Source organism: Chionomys nivalis, chromosome 15 (genome assembly GCF_950005125.1).
Source record: "Chionomys nivalis chromosome 15, mChiNiv1.1, whole genome shotgun sequence".
In the NCBI taxonomy this organism is placed as follows: Eukaryota; Metazoa; Chordata; class Mammalia; order Rodentia; family Cricetidae; genus Chionomys; species Chionomys nivalis.
The window spans coordinates 53504638-53530628 of NC_080100.1; the positions used below are offsets into that span (position 1 = coordinate 53504638).

General features: G+C 41.5%; 1 protein-coding gene across 6 annotated transcripts in view; it reads left to right on the forward strand.

Moving 5' to 3' along the window:
* The window catches only part of Rasgrf2 (Ras protein specific guanine nucleotide releasing factor 2), a 222831-nt gene that overhangs the window by 120172 nt on the left and 76668 nt on the right, over positions 1-25991 (forward strand). For 3 of the 6 annotated variants that reach the window (XM_057789497.1, XM_057789499.1, XM_057789502.1), the window contains exons 13-17: positions 2718-2800; positions 6929-7177; positions 8009-8268; positions 18084-18191; positions 21249-21338. In XM_057789497.1, coding sequence (XP_057645480.1) covers positions 2718-2800; positions 6929-7177; positions 8009-8268; positions 18084-18191; positions 21249-21338 — 790 coding nt within the window. The remainder of the gene's footprint in view (positions 1-2717; positions 2801-6928; positions 7178-8008; positions 8269-18083; positions 18192-21248; positions 21339-25991) is intronic. The other 3 variants (XM_057789498.1, XM_057789500.1, XM_057789501.1) reach the window with 2 other exon arrangements.

The window sequence follows — 25991 nt, forward strand, 5'->3', positions numbered from 1 at the left end:
CTGGCAAAGTTTATCAGTTGCTTTCTTCTGTGCCCTGGAAAATGTCTGACAGTTCTCTCATGAAGCAGAACCCTGAAGGACTGTCTCACCTTCTTTAGGCAATTTCAGCAGTCATTTTTCTGTGGGTCCTACATATCCAGTTCACACAGCATACCATCAAACAGTACAGGCAAGAGCAGCTTCTTGTCCAAATGACTAACAAATCCCATAAGGAGCCTCTTCAATGCCCATCATCCTCTTGAAATAGATTGGTATTGCAAGTAGCAGATAAGTCTCATTATCTTGAAAAGTCCTAAGTTCTTAAAACATTTTAAATTCCATATTCTGTTAGTCTTTAAAGGTTTGAAGAATAACTATCCATCTGAAATATATCTCTGTACATCTAGAAAATGTAACTAACATGACTACAAGTTTGACTATTATAAATGACTATCTATTGGTCTGTATTGCTTAACTATACATTGCATTTTTTATGTTTAGTTACCTTTTCCAAGTTTCTTTTTTAATTTTTTTTAATTTTTATTTTTACTTAAAAATTTCCACCTCTTCCCATTTCCCTCTCCCTCCCCCTATCCCCCTCCCCCTTCCTCTCCAGTCCAAAGAGCAGTCAGGGTTCCCTGCCCTGTGGGAAGTCCAAGGTCCTCCCCTCTCCATCCAGGTCTAGGAAGGTGAGCATCCAAACAGACTAGCCTCCCACAAAGCCAGTACATGCAGTAGCACTGGACTGAGCTCCCAAGGTCCAAATGAGGAGCAAAAGGAGGGAGAACATGAGCAAGGAAGACAGGACCGCAAGGGGTGCACCCACCCACTGAGACGGTGGGGCTGATCTAATGGGAGCTCACCAAAGCAAGCTGGACTGGGACTGATGGAGCATATGAGTAAACCGGACTCTCTGAATGTGTTGGACAAGGAGGGTTGACTGAGAAGCCAAGGACAATGGCACAGGGTTTTGATCCTACATTGCATTTTGAAATGAGCTGCACGAATACAATACCTTAAACAAAAGCAAAAATACATATAACAGAATTGACCTTAAATTTGTATCAATAGACTACGATCCTTACCAATGCAAAGTATTCATCTCTATTGCATATCCCCCTTTAAATATAAACAAACATTTATAAACAATATTTGTGAATTTGGGTTTAGTTCTTTCCAAACTGCTTCCTCCTTTTTGTTAGGTGAAGTAATTTTGTGGTTCATGGAGACTTTTCAGGGGGTTTTGGTCCATCAAACCACATTAGTGTGGAAGGAATCCACAGGTTCTCATTCTCTGTGGAAACAAAAGCAGAACCTCTTTTCCAAAGCAACATATCCTTAGACCCAAATTTTGAAGTTAAGAGGTTTAGCTTAGCAGCCCATACATTGAAATGTCTCTCTGTACTGAGCTCATTCACAGTAAAAAAAAAAAAATTCAAAGAAAAACACAATAATACACATAATCCAGACGCTCTGTGTATTTTCTATCTTTACATGGCTTATTTTTCTTTACTCCTTTAATCTATGACTATACTATTTTATATTATTTTACTGTCTCTTTAAAGACTTTACTTCTTTTTATAACTCTCTATACTCTTTTTCTTCTCTCTCCCAAGCCTATGTACATTTTTTAAAAACACACTGTATTTCATATAGAGGTCTTTTATTTCTGAATCTGTCCTTTGTATATCTGTAATCTTTTTTTGCCCAGGAGTGCTTCTTAAAATGCTAAGTGGCATGACTAAGGCTGTTTTTCTTTTGGCTCTGCTCAGTCCAACATGGGAGAGGTTTGTTTAGTGCCAGCTCTGTGAGCCATGCTCACAGCCCCATTTCCAGGCACACAGCAGGTCTGTGGTGTCATTAAGCAAGCTGTAGCACTCTGTTCACAAACCCCATTCAAATGCTAAGTCTCCTGAAAGAGCCAGAGCTGTTCATGTAACTACTGCAGAACAAGGAGGCCACCATTTCTTAAAGAATTTATGTGGCTTTGTTTTTTGCTGCTAAAGCTGAATCAGGAAGAGCTCTCTCAAGGGAGCCATGGTGCTCCTGCTTGCTGCCAGCAAAGAGGCCATCTGGGAAAAAAAGTGTGGCTACCAAGAAGCAGCACTAAACTCTGTTTTTTCTGTGTCTAGAATTTCTTCCCATGCTCTCTCAGTTTTTATGTGGATGTAGTTGCCCATGTTGGTGCCAATTTGTAGTTGGAGGTTGCTTGTTCATTCCTGGCCTCTCAGACCTGAAATAATCACATAGAAATTATATTAAATGCAAAACTGTTTGACCAATAGCTTAAGTGTGTTTCTAGCTAGCTCTTACATCTTAAATTGACCCATTTCTATTATTTTATATTTTACCATGAGGCTTGTGGTTTACTGGTACCAGCATATGGCTACATGGCATCTCCCTGACTCTACCTACTCTCTCTATATATCAGATTTCCCACCTGGCTATATTATGCCCTACTATAGGCCCAAGGCAGCTTCTTATTAACGAATGGTAATAAAACATATTCACAGCATACATCACCTCCCACATCATCTTTCTCTCTCTCTCTCTTTCTCTGTGTGTGTGTGCATGTGCGTGTGTGTATGTCTGTGTGTGTGTGTGTGTGTGTGAGAGAGAGAGAGAGAGAGAGAGAGAGAGAGAGAGAGAGAGAGAGAGAGAAGTATAAACAGATGGGTAATTATCTATGACCTGCTTGAGTTTCCATGTGGGTTTTAATTGTCTTTTTCTTTTCACAGTGTGTGGACAACATACGATGTAATGGTTTAATGACTATAGTCTTCGAAGAGAATTCCAAAGTCACTGTGCCGCATATGATTAAGTAAGTGCAACAGCCCTCTTCCTTCTGTCTGAATCAGGATCAGATGGGTAGAGAAGGAGAAACCATTAATAGAATATCATCAGCAGGATTCTGCCTCTTCCAGAGAGGGTCCATCTTGTCAGTCATAAAGTAATTCCTGTTAAATCATAACTAACAATAACTGATATGAAAATGCTTTTTCAGATTCACAGCCTACTGGCAGATAGCATTGAGATTTGTTTTCATACAATTAACATATACCCTTACCCAGGACAAAAATCCTGTCAAGATGCTCAAGTTCAATATTAAAAACTGCTCAAGGTCAGGGGGTGGATGAAGGTGTGGCTGGCTAATTTGGCATCATACCAGTGAGTATGAATCCTCTCCCTCAGATCTGGCTGTAGAGCCAGGTTTAGGCATTGAACACACCCAATGGGCATCAGCTGGCATGAATGTGGCACTATCTGCTCACTGCATGTGCCTGGCTTTGCTCAGCAGTCATTGGCTTGGGCTGCTATCTTGTCTATATTTCAAGAAAGCAACTGTAGCTTAAGTGGACCACTAGGAGGCTGAAGTTTAGAATGGGGAGCTCTATCAATGGCTCCCAGCTATGCATGGTAGAGTTCTCTACATCAATGGTCTGTGTACTATGACATTTTGAAATTCAGAAGTTAGGGAAGAAATTGCTTTTGTTCTCATTTTATTTTTGGTTATTTGTGTTCCATATTGTTTTTGTGTTTTAACTGTATGTGAACGGTGTTTCTCTGCATGTGTGTCTCTGCACCATGTGCATGTAGTGCGCTTGGAGGCCAGAAGAGGGGGTCAGCTCCCCTGGGACTGGAGTTACAGATGCTTGTGAGTCACTATGTGGATGTTGGAAATTGAGCCCAGGTCAGTGCTCTTAACCACTGAACCATCTCTCCAGTCCCTTGCAGTCCACATTTTAAAAGTAGAATTTTTTTTTTTAAAACAACTTGGTTATATATTTTTAAGTCATTGGAAATAAGAACATTATTTATTATTCCTTCATGCTTTCCTATATGGATATTTTCAGGTCTGAGCTGTCATGCTGAGACAAATGGCAGTGTTCCTATGGAAGGATGATCTTGCGCTGCAGAGACGTGATAGCATGGCCCCAGTGTGCAAGAACAGTTGTAGAACTTATTACATCAAATGAAGGCAGAGAATGCAACACTATAAAAAACATTAAATAAAATAAAATTTGCAAATATTATCATGAATTTTAGTCAATTTTAAAATGTTTTGGGGAGGGCTGTGTTTAAATGCTATGGCATAGATTCTATCTGCATTGAATTTCTTAGATTTTTGACTTAGAAATTTCTTTTTGAATTAATTAAAATATCTGAATATTCAGAACAAGTATAGACTAAGCCAAGTTTAAACTATGCTTTATTTTTTTGAATAGAATTTTCTTATTAATTTTTATGATAGGACTCTGATTTCACAAATAGTATATATTTGAAAGTCCATGGTGCTTTAGAGTCATAATGGTAAGTCAGACATTGTAGGTAAGTTCAAAGCCCATGGAACCCAAGGTAACTGCATATCTATGTTGCACACATCGTGTTGACTTCCAAAGTTAATGGAAACATCAGTTGTGTGTCTGACCCTCATGGCTGGTGATGCATGCATTTACTGTCCCCTACCATGACAGTGGCTCTGTCCATTCTCATTAGCATAAACGCTTTCATACAGACCAAACTTTCTGACTTTGACTTCACAGAAATGAAGGAGAAGGGAGAAGGACTTGACCTGCCAGGGCTTCTGCACCACACTGGCTATATTCCTAAGGCAAAGAGAAGGGGCACACCTTATTTATTCCTTCTCTTATTGCCCAGTCTCACTAGTTCTCTTAAACCAGAGGAAAACATACCCTCAGGCTGTATTCTGCTTCCCTGTGCATCTGTCTCCATGGCTACATGCCACTGGAGAGGCAGGGGGAAATCAGCATTTTTTCAGAGTTAAAAGGGAAAACATCCTAACATAGCCACATCTTATTACTGGCATGACGTCATTTCGTAAGCGCTCACTTCCTTTTAAAACTCATGGATTATAATGGGCGATTTGGCTTTGATCTCTCAAGATTGCTTTTTATGTGTTTACCAAAAAGGAGCTGCTATTGCCATTGGAGGCTTAAGTAACGCACTGTGGCTCTCTTGAGAGGCCCTCAGGAAATCATGGAAGAGCCTAGTCAGTGTAATGAAAGAAAATTAAGTAATTTCATAATATTTAATTCCTTTTCTTAAAATGAAAATATAATCACAAATTTGAAGGACAGTGGTGTAATTAGTTTAACTTAATCTCATGCTGGCTGCAACACATTTTTCCCTCCTAGTGTTTGGAACAAACTAATTATAGTGAAAAAGATGCAAAGCTCAAAACTAGTTAGAATGCAAAACAGTGACAGCTAGTACATGGAATTTTCCTCTAAATGGTGCAGAGACTTAAGGTTGTTTTTTGTTTTTTTTTTTTTTTTTTTTTTTAGTAATATTTGACTTTGACTTTCTTTGAAGATGAAGATTTTGATGGGAAAAATTGAGAGAAAAAATGACTATTTTATTCAACCATTTCAAGACAGTCTGGTTAATTCATAAAAGTCACCCAGGTCTTTTGACAAATGAAAAGTCAAAGCCAGAAAACTCTGCCCGAGGATCATGCAGCAAATGAATGAAAAAGCAGGGCTGGTCCTTAAAAGCAAACCTTCAAAGACCCACTAGGATATTTCCAACAGGCTACCGCTGGCCAGGTCCTCTGTAGAGGATGCTAGCCGTTTCAAACGCTGCAGAGTGCTTTCACCTGCTCTATGCAGACTGTGTGCTAGAGCGAGCTATAAGACAGCTATTGCTTCTTGCTTATACCAAAGAAAATAAATAGATAATTTAAAATCCTTCAAAGCTTTAAAAGGCCTAAGTAGGAACTCTCCTAACAAAGCCAACTGGTTCTTAACAAAAAGTTGGCTCTCAAAGACTCACAGGCCCCACACATGAGCTTTATCAGAACAGTGAAGGCCAGGACTCAGTTGTCTATTCTGATGCTGTCCTGAAGAGGAACAAGAGAGCTGGTGAGGAAGTGAAGAGAAAGAGGGTTCCAGTGGCCTCCTAGAGAGGCTGCCAGTGAGCGCCCCCTGCTGAGTTAGGGGCAGCAGATGGAAGAACGTTCTATAGAAAGGAAGTCAGTACTAGACACTGTCCATTACTACTTTTTTTTTTTTTTAAAAAAAATCCATTTCCTAGAGTGCAGAATATTGAAAACAATATAATTAAGCATGCTAATTTGTGAGTTAAATTGTGTTAAAAGTTTAAACCTATGTATAAGTCAGAAAGAATAAAATAAATCTATGAGACTTTCAATTTGAGAAGTTAGGAAAAGGAAGAGAAGGCCCAAGCAAGATGGTAGAGCAGGTAAGGGCGTCTGCAGCCCGATGACCCAAGTTTGACCCCTGGGACCCACATGGTGGAAAGAGAGAACCCATTCCTCCAGCTATCCTCTGACCTCCGCATGCATCTCCTCAGGTAAATTTAATAAATAAAAGGACAAACAGAAAGAAAGTAAAACAGAAGGAAAATTGCTAAAGAAAAAGGATAAGAAATTAAATGTAGGAAAACATCGGAAGGGTGTAAGTTAATATGAAAGCAATGTAACTGATAAAGAGCTGGTTCTAAAAGGTGAAATAGTAAATGATATCTTGTGTTCTGGTACTACATATTTATAATACAATGTATCATAGTATCTTAAACAGCACAGGGCCGTGCACTGGGGCTTGTCACTACTCTGTTTTAAGCACACTTCTGACCTGCTTGAAGACATGAGAAATGTTTTCTCTTTCTACTAAAAGAGACTTAGCATCCTCTTTCTTATAAAGCATGTTGAATTAGAGCAAGAAGGAATCCACACAGTAAAATCACATGTCATTGCAACCTCCATAATTCCTTCTCAAGTAGAATGTCATGGTAGCACATAATGTTCCCAGACACATCTGTGGCATGTCATACCACCTGCTCATCGCTCTGTTGTCCGTGGAAAACTCTGGAAGCCTCACACGAGTGTGCGTTTTCAGGCGCTGCAGCACTCAGTGGCTGAGGCAGAAGGTCCAGCAGCTTTGCTCACACGTTCCTGGTTTGCATGTAGGTCTGATGCCCGTCTTCATAAAGACGACACTGACATCTGTTTCAGTAAAACACTCAATTCCTGCAAAGTGCCGCAGATTCGCTACGCGAGCGTGGAGCGCCTCTTGGAGCGGTTGACGGACTTGCGGTTTCTGAGCATTGACTTCCTCAACACCTTTCTACACACCTACCGCATTTTCACCACGGCCGCTGTGGTGCTGGCGAAGCTCTCCGACATCTACAAGAGGCCTTTCACCTCCATCCCGGTCAGGTACTGCAGCACTGCCCATGCTCCTAAGCTGTTGGCTCACCTTTGACCTTATTGCATCAGAGGAGGTTAAGTAAAAGGTCTTAGAGTTCCCCAGGGAAGATATGGAGAAGCCGGACATCTCCAAGTGACATTTTATTACTCTGTGATGATTTGGAAGCTGACACATTTATTTTAGCATCATCATTATTTATTATGATTGGTGTTATGTTCTTGTTGTTGGGAAGCTCCACCCCGCCCCACTCCTCCCATTCTGAGAAAGCCGGCCATAGGTTACTCCTCCCCTGGAACTGCTCAGGATCTCCTACAGGTTATTAGACTATGCCCATAGATCTGCCAGGTACTCTTATGCTCGCTCTCCTGCCTTCCTGAAAGTCACCCAGGAGTTGCTTCGCTCTGTTCCTCTTATTAAATCTGGATTATTAATTTGGTTTGATTTGGCTCGTTGCTTCAATGCAGGAACCCATTAACCGGGTCTCCAATACCTACCACTTGGTGCGGAAACGCTCTTAGGCATTAACGCACCTCTGGGTTATCTGAGAAAGGGATGTTTCGTTGACCCAGTAACTGCGGAGCAGACCTCAGTTTGGGATGCTTAACAGGACTCCCAAAGATGGGAGTCTCTACTTTAAGGCTTTACTGCGCCTTAGTGGCAAGGTATCAGAGAGCCTGGACAGCGTCTGTGTTCCCCTAGCAAGGGCAAGTGTACCTTTGGCATTTAGATTACGGTCAAGGTCTTCAAACGTAGATGAGCCGAGAGATGTTCTTGTGTGATATCTGAGACAGATCTTCCTTTGGCTACAATCCGTTAACAGCCTTTGCCCTTCATTTTAGGTCATTAGAGTTATTTTTTGCCGCGAGCCCAAACAACAGAGGTGAACATATGGTAGACGGAAAATCCCCACGTCTGTGTCGCAAGTTCTCCTCCCCACCGCCCCTGGCTGTGTCCAGAACATCCTCTCCAGTGAGGGCCAGAAAGCTATCCTTGACATCTTCCTTGAACTCAAGGATTGGAGCCTTGGACCTGACCACATCTTCATCTTCTAGCAGTCCTACCTCCCACAGTCCCACCGCATCCCCGCCACCTCACACCGGTAAGTACCACTGGATCTTAGCACGGGCCCCTCTGCTCCTGAGCAAAGTGCGGGGGCTATGGGAGGGAACACAGAGGGACACCTTGGGGCTCTGTGCAGCAGGCCCAAATGAAGTCTGCAACGTGTCTTCTCCAGCACATTGCTATGATCACACCCCATGCTTGCAGCTGCCTGGTTTCCCGCCATTTCTGCTAGAAGGCCCAGCTTATTTGTTTGTTTGTTTGTTTGTCTGGGGACAGTTTTCTCATTTCTGCGTACAAAGAATGGTTACAGTGCCAGTTAAATGAAGAGCATCCTTGCAGATTCTCGGACTGCAGTAGCAGGGAGCTGCTTGTTATCCCCATTGAAAGGCTGGTTGTATCTAGTCATCAGCAGAGGAGCAGAGAACTGATACATTGAGATCATAATGTTCTTGGATGTTGGTAAAGCTGGATTAGTTAAAGAGTCTACTAGGATACTTTTATAAAAGATAAGCCTTGGACACCCCTTATCTAATTGGTTGGGTTCCCAGTTTGCTCCTGCTTTGTTGTCTGCTCGTGAGGATAGCCTAACCTGGAAAGTACAGTGATAGTTTGGCCATGGGGGAAGGGCCATTTCAGGTCACATTAAAGGTATAGTGAGACTAATCAAAGCAGAAACAGTATTAGTTTTCTATGATACAAACAAATATTGTTCATTTTAAGCTAGGATTTTACTTTGTAGCCCAGGCTCTTCTTCTCAAATTCATAGAAATCCCGGGGCTCCCTTCAACTTTCTAAGAGCTGGGATTATGAACTTGAGCACACCATGTATAGCTACAAAATGATCTTTTTGAGTGTGAATTATATCATATGTCTTCCATCTTACCTTCTGTAGTAGCTTCCCACTGCGTATAGAATAAAGTACATTTCTCCTTCCAAGGTCAGCAGATCCTACACGATTTGTTGCTGATTTGCAGGTTTCACATCTCTCGTCTACAAGGCTACTGACCCAAATGGCTCCCTCTTTGTGTCTTTAAGATTCCTTGGCTGTTCCTCTGAGAGGACCTTTGCAACATCTTTGTGCAAAATCTAGGAGAGCAGCTACCTTGCCTATCTTGTTTTCCTCAGTATCTCCATGCCTCGGCCAGGTAGTAAATGTTTATGAATCGAAGAAATAAAAAGAATCATTCAGGAAACTGTGTCCTCTAGTATAACAGCTAATATTGACTATCAACTTGATGGAATCTCGAATGTTCTCTGGAGATGCCCTTGAGCTATTTATAGACTGGGTTAAAGGGGCTGGAAATGCCACACTAACTGTGGGCGCACCATCCCAGAGGCTGGGGGTCCCAGACTGAATAAAAAGGAGGATGTGAGCTGAGTGCCAGCCCTCATCTCTCTGTTTCCTGACTGTGGACGCCAAGTGATGGCTACATCCCATTCCTACAGTCCCAACTTCCCTGCCACCACACAGCCAAGAACTGAGAGCCACAGCAAACCCTCCCTCCCTTGGGTGGCTTTCGTTAGGTATTTGGTCATAGCAATAGGAAGAGCAGATAGTCCAGCTGGTGCACTGCCTAGGCTTCCTGGGGCTGTGCCCTGTGGGTCTCCAAGTGTCCAGTGTTATCATGAAGAATATAAGCACATCTCAATATTATCAAGGAGCCCCCCCCTTGTATGTAACTGACTGACTTATTGATGATGACATAAAAATCAGGCACTAGATCAGACAGTTCCCAGATTTCAAGGGGAGTCACCCAGATGAAAGCCCAAACCCTTGCTTTACTACTTGCTTGAAGTCTCTATGTGCTGACTCCCTCGGACAAATTAAATAAGCTTGCTGGGTGAAGTACTTAATGGAATTTCAACTAGAGTGCTTGTCAACATCCAAAGTGGCATCTTTTTTAAAAAATAGAAATTCTTTAAATTGACAAGTGAGCAATTAAGATGGAAGAAAGGGGAAGATAATTAAAAAGTCATTAAAACAACAAGCTTGGCAAAATCATGATGAATTCTTGGAAATAATGAGGCAAGGACTAGCTGGCAGATGTAACTGGGGTTCTACCCAGCACCAGTGTCTGATCGCCTCCGTGGAGGGAGTGACATGAACTTATCTCAACCCTCTCCGGGGCTGCAGTGGACTGGGCAGTCCAGGAGGACCCCAGGGTGTGGTGGGCTCTTTCCCCTCTGCTACTGGATTTCAGGGAAGAAAAAGAGAAAACTCTACTCTCATCTTCTTTGGAATCAGGAAGCAATTTAGGAGCAAGGATTTCGGCGTCAGCTCTTCATGGCTCCTAGGGCATACTTTGCTTGATCTCAGGGCTGGCATAAGGTCTTCTGCCCTACGTGTGGTCAGGCTTAGTCTGGAGACTGAGAAGATGCTCTGTGAGTTCCCGTGGCTGAAACAGTTGCATGGGGAAAATAGGATGGCGCCCACTCTGATTATTTGGGCACAAGATCTGCGACTGTAAGGGCAGGTGGCATAAGGGTGGAGACAAGAGCATGAAGCTGAAACGTAGGGGAGACTGTGCCTTGCTGAACATAATCAGGGGGTGTCTTTGATAGGAGCCAAGAGAGCCCCATGACTTGAGGGAGGAGGCAGGCCACATTCTGGGTAATGAGATAGTCTAGACAGGTGTGGGTGAACACACCTTGGAATGATCGTCCTTCCTGGGGCACAGCTGCTCACGAGCAGCCTTTCCCTGCGTTGACGCCATGAGTTCTGTAAGCAGAGCTTCCTGGTTTTCTTAGGACGCACAAACACTGTGGCAAATTAAAACAAAAGTCCTCCTAATGTCTTCCTCCTTCTGTTCTTTTACTATCACTGATTTTTAAGTGAAGGAAAGTGAGCAACAGATCACTAGAACCTTTCATCTTGGACAGGAAACCCCAACTGTTGGACAATACCTCACCCCACCAGCTTCTGGCAAGCAGCGCTCTGGGTTCTGTTTGTGAGGCTTTTGGAAGTGGAATTACACTGCTCTTTTTGGTGACTGACTTCCTTCATTTATCTTAATAGCCTTGGGCTTCTACCCATGTTACCTGTCATAGGATTTCCTTAATTTTTCAGGAAAATAATATTCCACTGTATGCATACGACATTGTTTTTTTTTGTTTGTTTTGTTTTTTGTTGTTTTTTTTTTTTTTTTTTTTTTTTTTTTTTTTTTTTTTTTTTTTGCAATTTTCCCCTCAGTTGATGTCTGAGTTACTTCTACATCTTGGCTACTGTGGACAGTGCAATGAACAGGAGTGCAGATATCTCTTTGAGATCCTAATCTCAGATCTCCTGGAAAGCACACCTACACACACACACACACACACACACACACATGAACACACACATGTAAGATGAGTGGGCTTGTTGGGGCACACGTTAATTCTATTATTAAATTTTGGAGAAAGATGCATGGTGAGTTCAGATTCCTAGGAGTGCAAAAGAGTTCTGCCAGCACTTGCTAGTTTTTATTTTATTTTTAAATAGATAACATTCTAATGGTTATGATGTAAGAAACTTTCTTTTATATTTAAAAATAATTTTCAAAAATATTTTAATGTCACTAATACCTACTAGTATGGACATGAATGTTCCTTTACTATCAGAAAAGCAGGACCTCTTTCTTTCTTCATGATGGTCTAAAGGCATGCTTTCATCCCAGTGGCTCCCATCACACTGCACATCACCCCTATGATGGATGACCCATATTGTACTGCACACCACTCTCTGTGATTGGATGATACATATCACACTGCACACCACCCCTGTGATTAGATGACCTATATATTACACTGCACACCACCCCTGTGATTGGATGATCTATGTATTACACTGCACACCACCCCTGTGATTGGATGATCTGTATTACACTGCACACCACTCCTGTGATTGGATGATCTATATTACACTGCACACCACTCCTGTGATTGGATGATCTATGTATTACACTGCACACCACCTCTTGATTGGATGATCTATATTACACTGCACACCACTCCTGTGATTGGATGATCTATGTATTACACTGCACACCACTCCTGTGATTGGATGATCTATATTACACTGCACACTACTCCTGTGATTGGATGATCTATATTACACTGCACACCACCCCTGTGATTGGATGATTTATGTATTACACTGCACACCACCTCTTGATTGGATGATCTATGTATTACACTGCACACCACCCCTGTGATTGGATGATCTATATATTACACTGCACACCACCCCTGTGGTTGGATGATCTATATTACACTGCACACCACCTCTTGATTGGATGATCTATATTACACTGCACACCACTCCTGTGATTGGATGATCTATATTACACTGCACACCACTCCTGTGATTGGATGATCTATGTATTACACTGCACACCACTCCTGTGATTGGATGATCTATATTACACTGCACACTACTCCTGTGATTGGATGATCTATATTACACTGCACACCACCCCTGTGATTGGATGATTTATGTATTACACTGCACACCACCTCTTGATTGGATGATCTATGTATTACACTGCACACCACCCCTGTGATTGGATGATCTATATATTACACTGCACACCACCCCTGTGGTTGGATGATCTATATTACACTGCACACCACTCCTGTGATTGGACGATCTATGTATTACACTGCACACCACTCCTGTGATTGGATGATCTATGTATTACACTGCACACCACCCCTGTGATTGGATGATCTATATATTACACTGCACACCACCCCTGTGATTGGATGATCTATATATTACACTGCACACTATTCCTGTGATTGGACGATCTATGTATTACACTGCACACCACCTCTTGATTGGATGATCTATATTACACTGCACACCACTCCTGTGATTGGATGATCTATATTACACTGCACACCACTCCTGTGATTGGATGATCTATGTATTACACTGCACACCACTCCTGTGATTGGATGATCTATATTACACTGCACACTACCCCTGTGATTGAATGATCTATATTACACTGCACACCACCCCTGTGATTGGATGATTTATGTATTACACTGCACACCACCTCTTGATTGGATGATCTATGTATTACACTGCACACCACCCCTGTGATTGGATGATCTATATATTACACTGCACACCACCCCTGTGGTTGGATGATCTATATTACACTGCACACCACTCCTGTGATTGGACGATCTATGTATTACACTGCACACCACTCCTGTGATTGGATGATCTATATATTACACTGCACACCACCCCTGTGATTGGATGATCTATATATTACACTTCACACCACCTCTTGATTGGATGATCTATATTACACTGCACACCACTCCTGTGATTGGATGATCTATATTACACTGCACACCACTCCTGTGATTAGATGATCTATATATCACACTGCACACCACTCCTGTGATTAGATGATATATATATATATATATATATATATATATATATATATATATATATATATATAACACTGTACACCACCCCTGTGATTGGATGATCTATATTACACTGCACACCACTCCCTGTGTTTAGATGATCTGTATAGCTTGTTGTGCTGAGAACACAGTACTTTGGTTACTGCATTCATTAGTTATGATCTTTAAGCCCAAGCCCAGAGTGCATATCATTGGTCTAGGATGCTTGGGACACTATTTAGGATGGAGTAGAGATAAAAAGCTTTCTTTTAATTGGAGCAATAAACTAGACGACAGTTCAATGTAGGGCCTAATCTGTTTGGGGCTGTTATAGCATCTGAAACTGTGTAATCCATAATCAACAAAAGTTTATTTTTCAGAGTTTCCAGAGGGTAAGAAGTCCAGGAGAAGGCAGCAGTATAAGGGGAGCACTTTCTTGCTCTCTAGAGGGGTAGAAGGCCTCACATGGCAAGAGACACGGTCAGAGGATGGAAGCTGAATTCATTCTTCTACAAGGAACATCCTCTCTCCAAACAGCATAAAGTTTTTATGAGGGCAGAGTTTTTGTGACTTAATCATCCTTGGAGGTCCCATTTCTCAGCCCGATTGGGCCAAGGACTAATCTTCCAACATGGTCTGGAAGATTCAAATAGTGTGAAAAGATACTGATAAGTGAGAAGCGTAGATCAAGCTCCCAGGAGATGCTCTTTGACTGCTTCAAAGCTTTCCCATGTGACAACCTTGGCTGTTCACATCCTGAGGCTGTCAGGTGGAGAGGACAAAGGGGATTATTCCCACAGTACAGAATTAGCAAAATTGAAGGTAGAATGTCTCTTTCCTTCTGGGTTTGCTTCAAACAAATGATTGCATCCTAAGATCTGGTTTCTCTGGATAGTAGGAGTTTGGAAGAACGTTTTGCAGTTTCAGTTTGCTGTTCCTCTCCCGTTCCTAGTGGTGCAGAAAGCCCAAGATGTGTGGTTGATGAGCTTGTCAAGGCAAGGCTCTACTCTAGAAACACCAGTTCCTCTGCTCGGGTACTTCCCAGGCACAGTGCCTAGTAACACAGCCCCCTTAGCTCTTAGCATTCTAAAACCCTCACCTTAACCCTTCCAATTAGCATTTCTTTCGTTTCAAGTTCCTTCCCCTCTCTATTGCTGCTTCTAATTCCTTTTCACACTTATATTTCTTACTTCATCCCTAAAAGTATTTAAGATAGTAGTCAAACAGACTCATGGCCAGGCACATCCAGATTAAAAATAAAATAAGTAAAGATATCAGGTGATGGGGGAAGGGTGAAAAGTTACATGCGGATAAAGACAATATGGTCTACAGTGTGGTCCTCTGAGCCCTGGAGTCCCCTGAATTTGCTTCAGAGTTTCTTGTTTGACAGAATGGAGGCAGACATGAAAGTAATTATGTGATTCCCATTCAAAACTGAGAACAACTTGTCTATAAAGGTTCCTCTTTCCTGGTCACTGGGACTTGAAGAATGAACCCTCGCAGTAAAAGGCTTAGAATTAAAACTGGTGTCATGGTGGTTTCATGACATTTTCCTGAATAGATAAGACTAATCAATTATAGACTGTTTTCTTTTCTATTTATTTATTTATTTATTAAAGATTTCTGCCTTCTCCCTGCCACCACCTCCCATTTCCCTCCCCCTCCCCCATCAAGTTCCCCTCCCTCATCATCCCTAAGAGTAATCCGGGTTCCCTGCCCTGTGGGAAGTCCAAGGACCACCCACCTCCATCCAGGTCTAGTAAGGTGAGCATCCAAACTGCCTAGGCTCCCACAAAGCCAGTACGTGCAGTAGGATCAAAAACCCATTGCCAGAACCTGGAAACAACCTAGATGCCCTTCAATGGAAGAATGGATGAAGAAAGTATGGAATATATACATTATAGACTGTTTTTTAATTTTGCATTAGTATATGGGCGATATTGGTTATGAGTTGCTTTATAGAAAATGTAATTGAACACCAAGGCATCAGCCTGACAATCCAGAGTATATATGGAGATGCATGCTTGTGCATGAGTATGCATAGATGTGTGTGACATCTGTGTAAGTCAGGGTGTGGCTCTTGCTGTCCCATCTTAAAAAATTCCAAATGCCAAGGAAATGGAAGATGTGGATCTATCTTTAATTTGACAGATGTTTGCATGTGCTTTGCATAGCATTAAGAGTCAAAACAGCTGGCAAACTCCAGTACCAAGAGTGGCTACAATTTTACTTTCCACTTCAAAACCCAGTCCCACAGTCTCACGGTGTAACATCAGCTCACGGTGGCCACAGGGAATGTAGGTCTCTCTTACTGCCATCCACAGTTTTAGGGTAAATTCATTGAAATCTGCCAGCACCCATTGCCTAACTTCATTGTTACCACAACGATAATGCCAGCTTTGTAATATTTCAAGAAAACATCAAATGGCAAAAAGAAAAAGAAGAGAAATTGAAAATATCCCTCAAAATAAGCAGGGCGGTATATTTTTAGAGATAAATAATTTAATCGTCCCACAACCTAGCCCCCAAATCGTTCTAGGCTCATCTAATAGCCACTGTTCTTCCTGTTCTTCTACTAGGCCACCCCTACTTTTTTCTATCCCCAGATGTTTCTAAAAAACACCTGAAACTTTCTCAATGATGGGTTCCCACGGCAGGCGAGGCCGGAGCGAAGAGCCCCGTGGCCACCAGCGCAATTGCAGCCCTTACCTAATCTCCTGGACCATGATTATGCAATTTAGTCACCCAAGTGTGCTTGCTCAGCCCACAGCCACAGTGTCTGTTTCTGTCTTCTCCGCTTGAAAATTGCCTCTCTGTGGGTTGAACATGCTCCCGATTTTAGCATTTGTTTTGAGCCCACATCTGCCCACTTGTCCTGGAGGCAAAGCTGTTTGCACAGCATTCGGTTGAAAGTGAGCACACCAAAGAAAGCACGTCCCCACAGCGTGGCTTCTTCTGTAGGAGTGTGTTGGCTTGTTCTGAAGCTTGTTCCTGCTCTTTCAGGACGTTTTGGTCCTATCAAGTTCTCTCAGTCAATTTTTTTTTTTAATAAAATTTGATGTATTGCGGATTAAAGTTTTCCTCCTCTCCTCAAATGAATGAATGTGTGCCTGAACGGAACCAAGGCTGTGCATTTGATATTCTGCTCTGCCTTGCACAACAGATGCTTCCCATTACTGAACTGTGAAGGAGCTATTTAGAAAATAATAAAACTAACAGCTAAGCACTGCTGGGTTTTTTTTTTATATCCATCTTGCCAGCTTTACTGTAATTATGTCATTCAAGGAAAGATTCTAAGCACTCCCTTTCTGCAGCCCTCTTGAGTTTCAAGAGATCAAAATCATGGCCGTATTTCTAAGGGAGCAAATAAGATAGATGCAAGTTTAAAAATAGCTTTACATGAAATCATTATGGGTTCTGGAATATTTGTTGAGTAAAACCTTGAATGGAAGGAAAAGGGAAACAGCTTAGCAAAGATAATACACAGTTAGTGGAAATGGTACTGAAATTTAATCAATGGGAGTCAATTGAGGACCTGATTAAAAGCAAAGAAGGGAAAACATAAATTAATTTTTGGTTCTACTATTCTACCTTTGGAAGAGTAATTGTTACTGTTTTGCCTGTATAAGAAGCTGAGGTGTGGCATCTAGAAGCACCTTCCCAATAACCCTGTTAACGGTCAGGCAGAGATTCAGATCATCTTAAACTCTCCACAGTTCCTTGAAGAAATTTTCATCGGGGCTGTAATCTGGAGGCAAAGCTTTCACGAAACCTGTCAGAAAAAAATTTACTTGCTTCCTTCCTAGTGGTGTGTAGCTCTCCTCAGAGCTCGTCAATACATCTTTCCAGGAAGGGAGAGGATTGCTGTATAGCTGGGTTGCCCACAGCTATAGTTACCGGCCACTGACGGCTACTAAGCCTTGCTATGGGGAGTTAAAATAGGGCTTCAATTTTAGATCATATAAATTTGTCATTCAGCCATGTTGGGTTATTGCTTCCACGCTGGGGAATGCATCTCTAGATCTGAAGGAACCCCTCCCTTCTAGAGCTTCCTTAAGGCACAACCTAGACAAAAAAAAAAAAAAATCATACTGTTGATTCCAATTTATTTTCTAATCTGAAAAGGTTCATTTTCCTCTGTTCCAAGAAACAGCCATTATGAAAGACAGGAGATCCATTGCATAGTTCCTGTTCTTCTTAACCTCCAGTTGCACTGGATCCAGAGGCTGGCCAAGGTCAGCCTGCAGGTTTAACAAGACAGTAGATCTTAAGCCTAGCTTGTGGAGATCTGGATTTCAATATGTTCTTAAAGTTCTGCTGAGATGAATGACTTGACTTCACAAGCAAGCACTTTTAATGTGTAAACCAACACGAAATGCTTATTATCGGTATGGTATTGCCAAGGTATTCTCGAACTCACAGCCTAGGTAATGTTGTGTTTTCCAGCAGCCGTCCTCGAGTCTGCGCCAGCTGACCGAGCAGGAGACTCCACAGAACTGTCACCTTGCAGATCCCCCTCCACTCCCCGGCACCTCCGTTATCGCCAGCCTGGAGGTAAGGGCTCAAATACAGATTCTGAAACAAAAGGCATCTTGGGCTTTAGATCAGTGCATTGCTTAGTCTTGGTTATAAAGACTAACTAGAAGCAGGTAAGGCTGCATGGGTTCAAGGACTGGCTGTAACGATGATTAGGGAGCCTACCTTCCATCTGGCTGGTATTGCTGAGCCTATTATTGTGCTGTGGACTGCACAGAAAACATGATGAAATATGTGTCAATAGGGATGGCTAGTTGAGGGAGCAGCTTCCTTACCCCGAGTCCCAGGGTAAACTGTACAAGCAGACTTGAGGGACCCTTATTAGAAATTCTTATTTCATATAAGAATAAGGTTCAGTCGAATGGGACCCTATTATTATTATTAGTGGTAGAACCTGATCATGTTTTTCAGTATACAGGTATAAAAATTATGGCAAATGATTCCATAGTTTGTTTCGAAACACAACAAATACCTGTGAATTAGAAGAGAAACGACTCAAAAAGCAGAAATATTTTACCACCCCATTTTCTGTCCTTACTGCTCAAATAATTATATCGAAATCAGAATTGCTTTGAAATGTCTCCTTCTCCCGGCCCCTTCCAGAGCTGATTATATCAAGCCAGAAGAGAAATTTATGAAACCAGATTCACTCCAAATAAGCCAAGCAAAACACAGAGGTCGTTATTTTACCTCTTACCTCAGGCTTCATCTAGGGCAAGTCAGAAAAGCTGAAGGCACATGTCTCCAGGAGGCCACTGCTCTGGTGGCCCCAGCCACTCTACGGAGGCTGTCATTTTCAGCCTTTGTCTCTGAGAGCCACAAGAAAAGTATGGGGTAGGCTCTGGCCACATCTCAGTCCCTGGGGGGATTCCTGGCCATTTGGGTAGTCCTGGCAAATGAAGGCAGCCTTCTAGGCTTTCCTATCATGTCACATGACTACAGCGGAAGCAGCTCAGTCTCTCACTATTCCTAGTGCCCTGGCCAATGCAGGACCTGGCACCTCCCTTGGTAAGTGTCACATGGATTTCCTTAGGTTCATTGCCTCCCAGAAGAAACTGTAATCAAGGCCCGTGGGAGACTGACAAGAGTTAAATACAGCTAGCCCTGTTACTATGAGAGCTTTGTTCTGTAGTTTTATATTCATATGTGTCTTCACACTAAACTTTTAATGTATGTAAAGATTTATTATTTTTTACCTATCATAAAGATTTGAGAACACAGGGAGTGACCTAAAACCTGGGATGAAATAGTGGCTACAGATAGGAGAATGTCACATAGTTTCTTAGTGTCTAGCCAATATTCTGCTTGTTCACCAAGATATTTATGACTTCATGTTTGGGAATATTATGAAGCTTTTTGCTTCATCTACATATCTACCCATTCATCCAATCCATTAATAACTTCTACATTGATCTATCCGTCTATCCTACATATCACCTTGTCTGTCTGTCGTCTGTTGTCTATATACCAATCGTCTATCCGTCCACCTTATTTACTAACCATCTAGTCACTTATTTATGCACATTAAAATTCAGAAGCAAGCTTTTCAGGTCAGAACCATATCACACCATTTTTACTAAAAGCCAGAGAGGGAACAGTGGCGTCGGACCTGCATTAGCGTTAGGAAATGTTACGTGACTATTATAGGCTGAGAAGTGAAAGATGCTGCAGGGGCTGCTTATTACAGCCTTTCAGTTCAAAAAATTAAATGTTTGAAATTACACTTATTTATCTACAGGGTAGCACGCATATATGTGCCATGGCATGCATGTGGTAATCAGAGGACAACCCACAGGAGCTGGCTCTGCCGCTGCCATGTGGGTCCTTGGGGACTGAACTCAGATTCGGATTAAAAGGCTTGAGCAAGCATCTTTGAGAAAGTGTGTGTGTGTGTGTGTGTGTGTGTGTTGTAGTATGGTGTGTGTAGTGTGGTGTGTGTGTAGTGTGGTATATGTGTGTGATGTGTATATGCTGTGGTGTGCATGTCGTGTGTGTGTGTGTGATGTGAGTGTGTGTGTATGTATACAGCCTATGCATGCATATGTGGAGGCTAAAGGTGGATATCAGGTATCTTTCTCTATTCCTCTCCACCTTTTCCTTTGAGTTAAGGCCTCTTGCTGACCTAAAGCTCACAATTTAGACTGGATGACCGCGTAGTTCTGGGGCTCTGCCTGTCCCCATCTCTTAGCGCTGGGTTTATAGATGTGGCTGCCAGTCTGGCTTCCTAACTCCACTCATGATGCTAGTGCAGCAAGTACTTTACCCACTGAGACACCCCAGCCCTGCATCCTTTCAGTTTTAAATGGGATACGCTTAATTCATCCTTACGGTGGGATGGGACCAAACCAAAGGCCTCACACATGCTTAGCAAGCATTCCGCCATTAACTGTTGAAGAACTTGTCCTGAAAGCATGATGGAGAGTCTTAAAGTAGTCTTATTTTGAAATATAATTTGTATACTACAAAATTTCTCCTTCTTTTCAAAGTATGTAGTTCATTGGATTTTATATACTCAAAAGGCCAGGCAGCCATAACCACAGTTCAATTTTAGAACATTTTCAATACCCTAGATGAAATCCTGTAGTCATCAACAAACTCTCCTACTTGTATCTACCCCTGGTAACTGCTGGCTAGGATCTCTAGGTGTGGATTCATTACAGACTTCTACAAAAAGAGAAGCATTCGGTGGGGGACCTTTATAATTGGCCTTTGCATCTATTGTGTGCTTTTTGGACTCATCCGTTATATAGTATGTGTCAAAAATTAATTCCTTTCTATGATGGAATCATATTATCTTTTTAAAACCTAATTTTTTGCAGCTGATGGACATTTGGGTGTTTCTAGTTTTGGCAGTGTGAATATGATGGACTAGTTTTTGCATGGATATATGATTTTTTTGTTGTGTGCCTAGAACAGAATTGCTGGTGTGTATTCTCATGATTTGCCTATTAGCAGGGATGTCATGGGGTCTTTTGCTCAGCCCTTTATCCAGGACAGGTACTAAAATGAGAATATTCACTGCACAATATTATCTGTGTGCCTCACCATCAGTTTCCTTTTTCTTTAAATGACCAGGACAGGCAGCTGACAGCCCCCACTGCTCTGTTTCCCCTGCTTCTGCATTTGCAATTGCCACGGCTGCAGCAGGACACGGGAGTCCACCAGGTGAGTCCACTGACTGAAGTGTGTGCTAGAGTCCACTAAACCAGGGGCCTTTGTTGCCAGGGACTTGATGATTGAGAATAGGGAATAACTTGGTTTAATCACTCTATTATGTACATATATACATACACACATTTATATGCATCATGTCATGCCTAAAGACATCAATAAAAATGAGTAACTAAAAATAAAAATATGCGGTACAATAAAAATGTGTACCATTGGGTAAGCCTCACACGGGAGGTCTTTGGGTCAGGCTCCTGAAGAACTCTGTGTCTGAGAAGGGTGTGTCACCATTCCAGTGTTGTTTTCTGCTCCTCTTCAGCCTTTGTGCCGCATGGCTAAGACATGCATCCTCCCGCAGAGTATGAAGCATGAGCTGGATTTAGGAGGCTTGTAGAGTGGGAGCCTTGGGTCATCTGACTGATCCAGGATTCCTTCTGAATGGCTGCCAGGCGGATCTCAGGGCAAAGATAATATAGTAAAAATAATCAAAATAAATTCCTAGTGCTTTGATAGGTGAAAACTACGTTTATTATTGATGCCTTTCCCTCGCAGACAGAGAGCGTGATATTAAAATAAATCTGTAACTAATTTGAGGAGACCCATTTGTTGTGTCTGTGTAATCTTTCTGTCATACTTTTAAAATATTTTTATTCTTCTCTCATATATTACATCCAGACCACAGTTTTTCCCCTTCCCTTCCCCCAGTCTCTTCCCACCTTCTCCATTTTCCCTCTCCCCCAGATCTAGCCCCTTCCCCTCCCCCTCAGAAAAGAGCAGGCCTCCCAGGGACATCCACCAGACATGGCATAACAAGTTACAGTAAGTCCAAGCACATACCATCACATCAAGGCCAGGCAAGGTGACCCAGTAGGAGAAGAAGGATGCTACAAGCAGGCAAAAGAGTTAGAGATAGCTTCCACTCCAAATGTTAAGAATCTCACAGGCATGCCAAGCTACTTAGGCACAGCATATATGCTGGACCTAGTTCAGAGCCCTACAGGCTTCCTGATTTCTGCAAGTTCCTGGAGTCCTGGTCAGTTGGGAGCTTGTGGTATCCCCGATCCTTCTAGTTTCTCTGATCCTTCCTCTGCTCCTCCACAGGACTGTCTGATTTCTGCCTGTGGCTCTTTGCATCTGCTTCCATTAGTTGCTGGATGAAGTCTTTCTGGTCTCTTTGATGAGGATTCTGCTAGATTCTGGCCTCAGAACCCTCTGTGGGCGGGATGAACTGTAGGTCAAGGTTTTGTGGCTGGATTAGTATCCCAGTCCCTCTACTTGAGGCCTTGCATGGTTACAGAAGATGGCCAGTTCAGGCTCCAAGTCCCCCATTACTAGAAGTCTTTGCTATAGTTATTCTCATAGATTCTGTGGACTTTCCATCACACTAGGTTTCCACCTCACCCCTTAAATGCCCCCCAGTTCCAGTCATTTCTCCCAGTATCTTCTCCCTCCCTCCCTCCCCAGCCTGATATTTCCTGTTCCTACCCCTACCCTCTTCTAGTCTACCTGAGAAATCTTTTCTATTTCCCCTTCCCATGGAGATCCTTGCACCCCCCTTAAGACCTCCTTGTTACTTGTCGTCTCTGGATCTGTGGGTCTTAGCATGATTATCTTTTACTTTACAGCCAATATTCACCTATAAGTGGGTACATATCATGTTTGTCTTTCTGAACCTTGGTTACCTCACTCAGGATGATTTTTTTCTAGATCCATCCATTTGCCTGGAAATTTCATGGTGTCATTGTTTTTTAACAGCTGAATAGTATTCCATTGTGTAAATGTATCACATTTTCTTTATCTATTCTTCAGTTGATGGATAATGTAGGTGTTTCCAGGTTCTGGTTATTATAAATAAAGCTGCTATGAACACAGTTGAGCAAGTGTCCTTGTGATAAGATGGAACATCCTTTGGGTACAGCTGGGTCTTGAGGATTCCCAATCTTCTGAGAAATCACCATATCAATTTCCAAAGTAGCTATACAAGTTTTCACTCCCACCAGCAAGGGATGGGTGTTCCTGTTACTCCACATCCTCTCCAACATAAGCTGTCATTAGTGCTTTTGTTCTTAGCCATTCCGACAGGCGTGAGAGTCGTTTTGATTTGCATTACCTTAATGGCTAAGGATGTTGTTGAACATTTCTTTAAGTGTTTCTCAGCCATTTGAGATTCTTCTGTTGAGAATTCTGTTTAGATCTGTATTTGTGGCTATTGTAAAAGGTGTCATTTCCCTGATTTCTTTCTCAGTCTGTCATTTGTATGTAAGAGGGCTGTTGATTTTTCTGAGTTAATCTTGTATCTAGCCACTTTGCTGAATGTGTTTACCAACTGTAGTATTTGCCTAGTAGAATTTTTGAAATCACTTATGTATACTATCATATCATCTGTGAATAGTGATACTTCAATTTTTTCCTTTCCAATTTATATCCTTTTGATCTCTTTTAGTTGTCTTGCTGCTCTAGCTAACTTCAAGTATTATATTGAATAGGTATGGAGAGAGTGAACAACATTGTCTTGTTACTGGTTTTAGTGCAATTGCTATGAGTTTCTTTCCAATTAATCTGATGTTGGCCATAGGCTTGCAGTATATTGCCTTTATTATATTGAGGTATGTCCCTGTATCTATGATCTCTCCAAGACTTTTATCATAAAGTGTTGTGGGTGATGTCAAAGGATTTTCAGCATCTCATGAGATAATGAAGTGGGTTTTTTCTTTCAGTTTGCTCAACAGATTTTCTTATGTTGAACCATACCAGCACTCTGGGATGAAGCCCACTTGATCATGGTATATGATCTTTTTGGTGTGCTCTTGGATTTGATTTGCAAGTATTTTATTGAGTTTTTGCATCAATGTTTATGAGAGAAATTGGTCTAGAATTCTTTTTCTTTGTTTAATCTTTGTGTGTTTGGGGTATCAGGGTGACTGTGGCCTCACAAAATGAATTTGGCAATGGTCCTTCTGTTTCTATTTTGTGGAGTAATTTCAGGGGGTTTGACATTAACTCTTTTCTGGAAGTCTGATAGAATTCTGTACTAAAACTATCTGATCCTAAACTTTTTGAAGTTGAGACATTTTAAACAGTGTTTTTATTTCCTTAGGGGTTCTAGGTCTATTTAAATTATTTATCTGATATTGATTGAACTTTGGTTAGTGGTATCCATTGAGAAAATTGTATAATACTTTCAGACTTTCAAATATATTAGAGTACAGGTTTTTAAAGTCTGACATAAAGATTCTTTGGATTTCCTTGGTGTCTGTTGTTATGTCCCCCTTTTTGTTTCTGATTTTGTTAACTTCCATATTCTCTCTCTGCCTTTTAGTTAGTTAATTGGATGAGGCATTATCTATCTTGTTGATTTTCTCGAAGAACCAATTCTTGTATCATTGATTCTTTGTATTGTTTTCTTTTCCTATTTTATTGATTCTAGCCCTCAATTTATTTTCTTTCCTCTACTACTCTTGGGTGTGCTTCTTTTTATTCTAGAACTTTCACATGTGCTGTTAAGTTGCTAGTAGGAGATCTCTCCAATTTCTTTATAAAGGCACTTAGTGCTATGAACTTTCCTCTTAGCACCTCTTTCATTGTGTCCATGCTGTTGAATATGTTGTGTATTCATTTTTATTGAATTTTAGAAAGTCTTTACTTTCTTTATTGCTACCTTGACACAGTAGGGATGTGTTTAGTTTCTAAGATTTTGTAGGTTTTATGTTATTTCTGTTGTTGATACCCAGCTTTAATTGTGGTAGTCTGATAGAATACAGGGGGTTATTTTTGTTTTTATTCCATTTGTTTCCATTATTTCCATTTATGTTTAAAGACCACTTATGAGTGAGTACATATGATATTTGTCTTTCTGGGTATAGGTTACTTCACTCAATCTGATGTCTTCTAGATCCATCCTTTTGCCTGCAAATTTCAAGATATCATTATTTTTTTCTGCTGTGCAGTACTCCATTGTGTATATTACTATATTTTCCTTATCCATTCTTCAATTGAGGGGCACTTAGGTTGTTTCCAGGTTCTGGCTATGACAGGCTATGCTGCTATGAACATAGTTGAGCACATGTCCTCATGGCACGATTAAGCACCCTTTGGGTATATACCCAAAAGTGGTATTGCTGGGTCTTAAGTAAGGTTGTTTTCTAATTTAATTTTCTGAGAAATTGCCATACTGATATCCAAGGGGCTGTACCAGCTTACACTCCAGGAGCAATGCAGGAGTGTTCCCTTTACCCCACAACCTCTCCAAGATAAGTTGTCGTCAGTGTTTTTGATCTTGGCCGTTGTTACAGGTATAAGATGGAATCTCAGGCTTGTTTTGATTTGCATTTCTCTAATGACTAAGGATGTTGAGCATTTCCTTAAGTGTCTTTCAGCCATGTTAGATTCCTCTGTTGAGAGTTCTCTGTTTAGGTCTGTACTCCACTTTTTTTATTGAATTATTTGTTCTTTTGAGGACCAATTTCTTAAGTTCTTTGTATATTTTGGAAATCAGATGCCTGTCTGATGTGGTGTTGGTGAAGATCTTTTCCCATTCTTTACACTGTCATTTTGTCTTGTTGACTATGTCCTTCACTTTACAAAAGCTTTACAGTTTCAGGAGGTCCTATTTACTAATGGTTTCTCTCATAGTCTGTGCTACTGGGGTTA